The sequence below is a fragment of the Hyla sarda genome, chromosome 1 (assembly GCF_029499605.1).
Source record: "Hyla sarda isolate aHylSar1 chromosome 1, aHylSar1.hap1, whole genome shotgun sequence".
NCBI lineage: Eukaryota > Metazoa > Chordata > Amphibia > Anura > Hylidae > Hyla > Hyla sarda.
The window spans coordinates 545,037,297-545,043,296 of NC_079189.1; the positions used below are offsets into that span (position 1 = coordinate 545,037,297).

A 6,000-nucleotide genomic window follows, 5' to 3' on the forward strand; every position below is an offset into this window, starting at 1 on the left:
AGTTCTGTATACACTATGGAAAAAGGAGTTGACATTGGCCAGGTCAGTGCTGGTAACACATCATGTAATGTACTGAACTGGCTTAATGTAGAGATGGTACAAGGTAAGTTAAGTGATATAAATGTAAGCAAATCTCCAGGGCCAGATGGATTGCACCCAAGAGTTCTTAGAGAGGTAAGTTCAATAATATATGTACCCCTGTTCATGATATTTAGAGATTCTCTGGTGTCTGGTATTGTGCCAAGGGACTGCCGCAAGGCGAATGTGGTGCCAATCTTCAAAAAGGGCTCTAGGTCTTCCCCAGGAAACTATAGACCGGTAAGTTTAACATGCATTGTGGGTAAATTGTTTGAAGGACTTATAAGGGATTACATACAGGAATACATAGGGGATAATTGTATTATAAGTGATAGCCAGCATGGGTTTACTAAGGATAGAAGTTGTCAAACCAATCTAATTTGCTTTTATGAAGAGGTGAGTAGAAGCCTTGACAGAGGAATGGCTGTGGATATAGTGTTTCTGGATTTTGCTAAAGCATTTGATACTGTCCCTCATAGACGTCTGACAGGTAAGTTAAGGTCTTTGGGTTTGGAAATTTTAGTTTGTAACTGGATTGAACACTGGCTCATGGATCGTACCCAGAGAATGGTGGTCAATGATTCGTACTCTGATTGGTCCCCGGTTATTAGTGGTGTACCCCAAGGTTCAGTACTGGGCCCGCTGTTGTTTAATTTATTTATCAATGATATAGAGGATGGTATTAACAGCTCTGTTTCTATCTTTGCAGATGACACCAAGCTTTGTAGCACGGTACAGTCTATAGAGGATGTGCATAAGTTACAGGATGACTTGGATAGACTAAGTGTCTGGGCATCCACTTGGCAAATGAGGTTCAATGTTGATAAATGTAAAGTTATGCATCTGGGTACTAATAACCTGCATGCATCGTATGTCTTAGGGGGGATTAAACTGGCAGAGTCACTGGTAGAGAAGGATCTGGGTGTACTTGTAGATCACAGACTACAGAATAGCATGCAATGTCAGGCTGCTGCTTCCAAAGCCGGCAGGATATTGTCATGTATCAAAAGAGGCATGGACTCAAGGGACAGGGACATAATACTCCCCCTTTATAAAGCATTGGTACGGCCTCACCTGGAATATGCTGTTCAGTTTTGGGCACCTGTCCATAAAAGGGACACTGCGGAGTTGGAAAGGGTGCAGAGACGCGCGACTAAACTAATATGGGGCATGGATCATCTTAGCTATGAGGAGCGATTAAAGGAGTTACAATTGTTTAGTCTTGAGAAGAGACGTTTAAGGGGGGATATGATAAACGTATATAAGTATATTAATGGCCCATACAAAAAATATGGAGAAAAACTGTTCCAGGTTAAACCCCCCCAAAGGACGAGGGGGCACTCCCTCCGTCTGGAAAAGAAAAAGTTTAGTCTCAAGGGGCGACACGCCTTCTTTACCGTGAGGACTGTGAATTTATGGAACGTCTACCTCAGGAACTGGTCACAGCAGGAACAATTAACAGCTTTAAAACAGAATTAGATACATTCCTGGAACAAAATAACATTAATGCTTATGAAGAATTATAAAATCCCATCCCTTCCCCAATATCGCGCCACACCCCTACCCCTTAATTCCCTCGTTGAACTTGATTGACATATGTCTTTTTTCGACCGTACTAACTATGTAACTATGTAAATATTGAGCTGTAGGCGCTTTACGTTAACATCAGTAGCCCTACTGGCATGAACCCGGTGTGGTCAGGATGAACGATAGAGCCAATGACCCCATACAGGCGAGTAGCCAGTATTTTAGCAAATATCTTAATATCAACATTCAATAGAGAGATAGGCCTGTAAGAATCGGGCAACAACGGATCCCTTCCAGGCTTAGGGAGTACCACCATCAATGCTTCCCTCACAGAGTCTGGAAGCGAGTCAGCCTCAGCCACCGATTGAAATGATTTAAGGAGTATATGGGCCAAACGCTCTTCACTCATCCCATACCAATCTCCAACTAACCAATCTAAACCTGGGGTCTTCCCATGGGGAAGATCCTTAATAGCCTGCACCAACTCCTCCAGGGTAAACTGGGTATCTAACACCTCCGCTTGGGCACGGCTAAGCGCTGGGAGGGACAGGTCCTGCAGAAAAACATAATTTCCCCCTGGCAGGGCTTAGTAGGGGCTGAATACAGGGAAGAGTAAAAGTCCCTAAAGACAGAGTTAATCTGTTGAGGGTCTGACAATATGGAGTTGTCCCCTCCCTTGATACAAGGAATAGAGGCGGCAGGGCGGTTAGCCTTTGCCAGATACGCCAAAAGCTTCCCATTCCTATCACCAAATGCAAAAATCGCCGCCTCCTTGTCGGTCAACTTCAATTGGACCCTATCCTTCTGGACAACCAGCAGAGCCCTCTGTGCCTTAGCCCACGCCCGCTCACTATCAGGTGTAGGATCTCTAATGTAAGCTGCCTCTAAAACCCCAACTTCTTGCAGCAACTCACGCTCCCTGGCTGACCTGAATTTCCGTTGGCCCGCTACTCCCGCTAAAAAAGCGCCCCTAATTGTGGCCTTGTAAGCATCCCACTGAACTAGAGGATCAGGATACAAAGCATTATGCTTCCAGTACTCAGTATGAGCAGCCCCCAGAGCCTCCACTACCGCTTCCGCCTGGTGCCAACAGGGGTGCATGCGCCAAATACGGGAAGGGGAACTAGGACCTAGACTAAGAATTACCAATATAGCAGAGTGGTCTGAGATCCCCCTAGTGGTGTAGGAAACATCTCTTTCCGCCTGGAGGAGATCCTTGGAAGCCAGAGCAAGGTCAATGCTGGAGAAAGAACTGTGGGCAGCAGAATAAAAGGAGAAAGCAGATCCCGTAGGATATTTCCATCTCCAGAGGTCAGTCAGGCCCAACGTCTTGAGCCAGGTATTAATATGGGAGGAGCTAGGGTCAACAGCAGTGGTGCGATCGAGCTGAGGATCAGGAACCACATTGAAGTCCCCTAAAAACAAAACAGGATCAGGGGAAAAAGACAAGAGGTTGTTAGTAATAAACTCCAACAAAGAGATTTGAAATGGAGGCGGTACATACACAGAGACTAGAACAAACGAGAAAGAGCCCACAGTGCAAAATGACAAACCTCCCAAAGTGATCACAAGCTATCTTAGAAACCACCAGTGGCAGGGACTTAGTAACTAAGACAGAAACACCCCTGGAATAACTAGAATAGAAAGCATGGTAACCCTGCGCTATCCTTGCCCTCTTCAGGGCAAGTACCTTCTGACCCGTGATGTGAGTCTCCTGCAAGCAAATAATGTGGGGCGACTGCCCTCTTGAACTTGGAATTAAGCCCTCGGACATTACAGCTAAGCACTTTCAAGGTACCACTAGCAACAACCAAATATAGGAACAGTAGGAAGCACAAAGAGGGGGCCAGGAGGAAGGATGGAGCACCAGGACCACCCCCACCACACACATACCACAAAAAGACAAACACACACACTTAACAGAAAAACAAGGGCAACAATGCATAAACACAACAATCCCAACAATTCCCTGTCTAACACTAAACGGGACATAGCTAAAACCATCCCCTAACACAGTGCAGACCTATACCCAAAAACTACAACTATTGCAGGGCACCCACCAAACGCCTAGCAAACTGAAACACTACTGAAACAGAGTACTCCCACTACCCCACCCACAGTAAATCGTCCGGTAGCTAAAAATTACCCAGGTACACCTCAGGGACAGCCGGAACCTATGGGGTCCCTGGTAACCTAACTCCCTCTCGCTAACTAAACCCCAGAATAAGGAGGAAGGAGCGCTGAGCAGGGCAGTCCATGGCAGTTCAGTCCGCAGGACTGACAGAAGGTGCTGCATCCACCCAATGAAGTTCCATCTACCACTCGCAGGATAAAGCATGGAATAGCGATAACCTTTGGCACGTAACTTTGACCGAACCTCTGTAAATTTCCCCCTTTGCTTATGGAGCTCCACAGAGAAGTCGGGATAGAAGGATACTCTGCTCTCTTCACAAATTACTTTGCCTTTAAGTTGAACAGCTCGTAGAATAGCGTCTCTATCCTTGAAATGGAGAAGCTTGTCCAGAAAAGGACATGGGGGACCCCCCGGAGGAGGAGGCCAAGCCGGGACCCTGTGTGCTCGTTCAACTGAGAAGTATGGGGAGAAAGTGTCCACAGGGAGAAGATCTTTGAGCCACGTTTCAAGGAAGAGCACCGAATCATTTCCCTCCACCTTTTCAGGAAGGCCCACCAGGCATATGTTGTTGCACCTCAGGCGGTTTTCCATATCATCTAACCGACCCAGAACTCCCATCAACTGGCGTTGTAAGTAGTCCACTCTGTCCAGCAAAGGATGAAGAGTATCTTCCACCATAGCAACCCTTTGTTCCACTTCCTCAGTGCGCTCACGTATCTTCTGGGTCTCGTGACGCAAGATAATGAAGTCTTGCCGCAATTCGTCAACATCAATAACAGGTCTGTCTGAGGATAAGCTCTTTAGGGAGATCGGAGAACCATCCAGCAAGGATAATGGTGGAGTGGGTGAGGTCCCCCCGGAACTGTCTGGAGGTCTGGAGAACTGGCTCAGCGCTTTCACCGCATGCACAGAGACTTTAGTAGCAAGCAGGGTCTGAGCTGCAGTATCCCGAGGAGAAAGACCGCAGGAACGAGAGGAGCAGGAGGACCCATCATCAGAGGAGGCATCCGCATCCGAGGTCAGCTTGGAGGCATCAGCATTCAGTTTAGATTTCTTATATCCACGCTTGCCACGCAAGCCACCCATAATTGGCAGGCAGGTCAGAGCAGGTAGAAAGACACTAGTAGCAAAGTCCCAAAAGCACTGCACCCCCTCACCCTGCATAATTGGTAGCAGCAGCTAGTAGGTATGGTACTAAAAGTCCCAGCAATCCCTCTGGTTTCTTCCAGTGTACTCACAGTGCAGCCAGGTTAATAGCAGATCAGAGATGAGCAGCAGAGGACACTCACAACATACACAGGACTGTCCCAGATAGGCACCTCCAAAGCAGGCCGCAGTCAGAAGCCAGGTAACAGAGCCCACAGGAAAGCCAGCCAGGTTAAGGCACGGGAGTCAGGAGAACAGTAGGTCCACTACTCAGCAAGAGGCCTCAGGGCAGGGGACAGAACACCTCTCCTGCTGCTGCTTCAGCCAGCCGCGGGCGTCGCGGGTGTAACCACGGCAATCGGCTTAGCTCCGCCCACAGCAAGAATGGCCAGGCACCTAGATCCCCTCACTGTCCAGAGCTCCCAGACCTCCGAGCTCACCACCACATCCCTGGACCAGGAGGACCGCAACTCCACTCCACTGCACTTCAGCGATGCTCCCCTTGTCTTCACTCCGGGACCGCAGGCCTCGGAAGCACGACCACCACGGAGACCCCAGCAGCCAGCAGGACCCGGACCAGATGCACCACACAGGCTCCCACGGTGCTTAGCCACCCTCTGGAGACAGACCAGCCCGGCTTGGTAGGTAAAATCAGGGTAATAGAACCTGGGTAGCGGGAGCTCCTGTGGGATGCGACCGCTCACTCCAGCATTCAGGCCATGTCCTCATCATTGTGGCTGCTTTAATCTAGCAATCACTGGGGGGCCACAGAGCACAGACCCCCAAAAAAGACGTTAGATTTAGGAGTTATCCTCCAGGTAGGCCATCAAAAGTTAGGTCCAACACCTAGAATTTTCATAGAGTAGCTTCTTAAAGGGGCTGTGGTACTTGTGCAAGGGGTTCAGCCTTTTCAGTTTTTACATGCATTACTCCTCGCAATTTCCCTACTTTTATTAGCAGATTTGTCCCGTTCACGTTAACTGGGCAGCACTACAGTTCCTTAGATGGATGCTACTAAAAGTACAGCGATTGCAAGTATGAGTGAAAATAAACATTGAAGAGGCTGCAGCACTTGCACAAACTATTGGGGCCCCTTCAGGATGCTGAATTACGAG

At 48.3% G+C, this 6,000-nt stretch overlaps 1 protein-coding gene across 1 annotated transcript in view; it reads right to left on the reverse strand.

Annotated features, from left to right (window-relative positions):
* The window catches only part of LOC130274270 (uncharacterized), a 99,204-nt gene extending 94,379 nt beyond the window's left edge, over positions 1-4,825 (reverse strand). Inside the window, exons 1-2 of the mRNA XM_056522427.1 lie at positions 3,752-4,825; positions 2,037-2,158 (exon numbers count right to left, since the gene is read on the reverse strand). Coding sequence (XP_056378402.1) covers positions 2,037-2,158; positions 3,752-4,825 — 1,196 coding nt within the window. The remainder of the gene's footprint in view (positions 1-2,036; positions 2,159-3,751) is intronic.
* Positions 4,826-6,000: the final 1,175 nt, after the last annotated feature.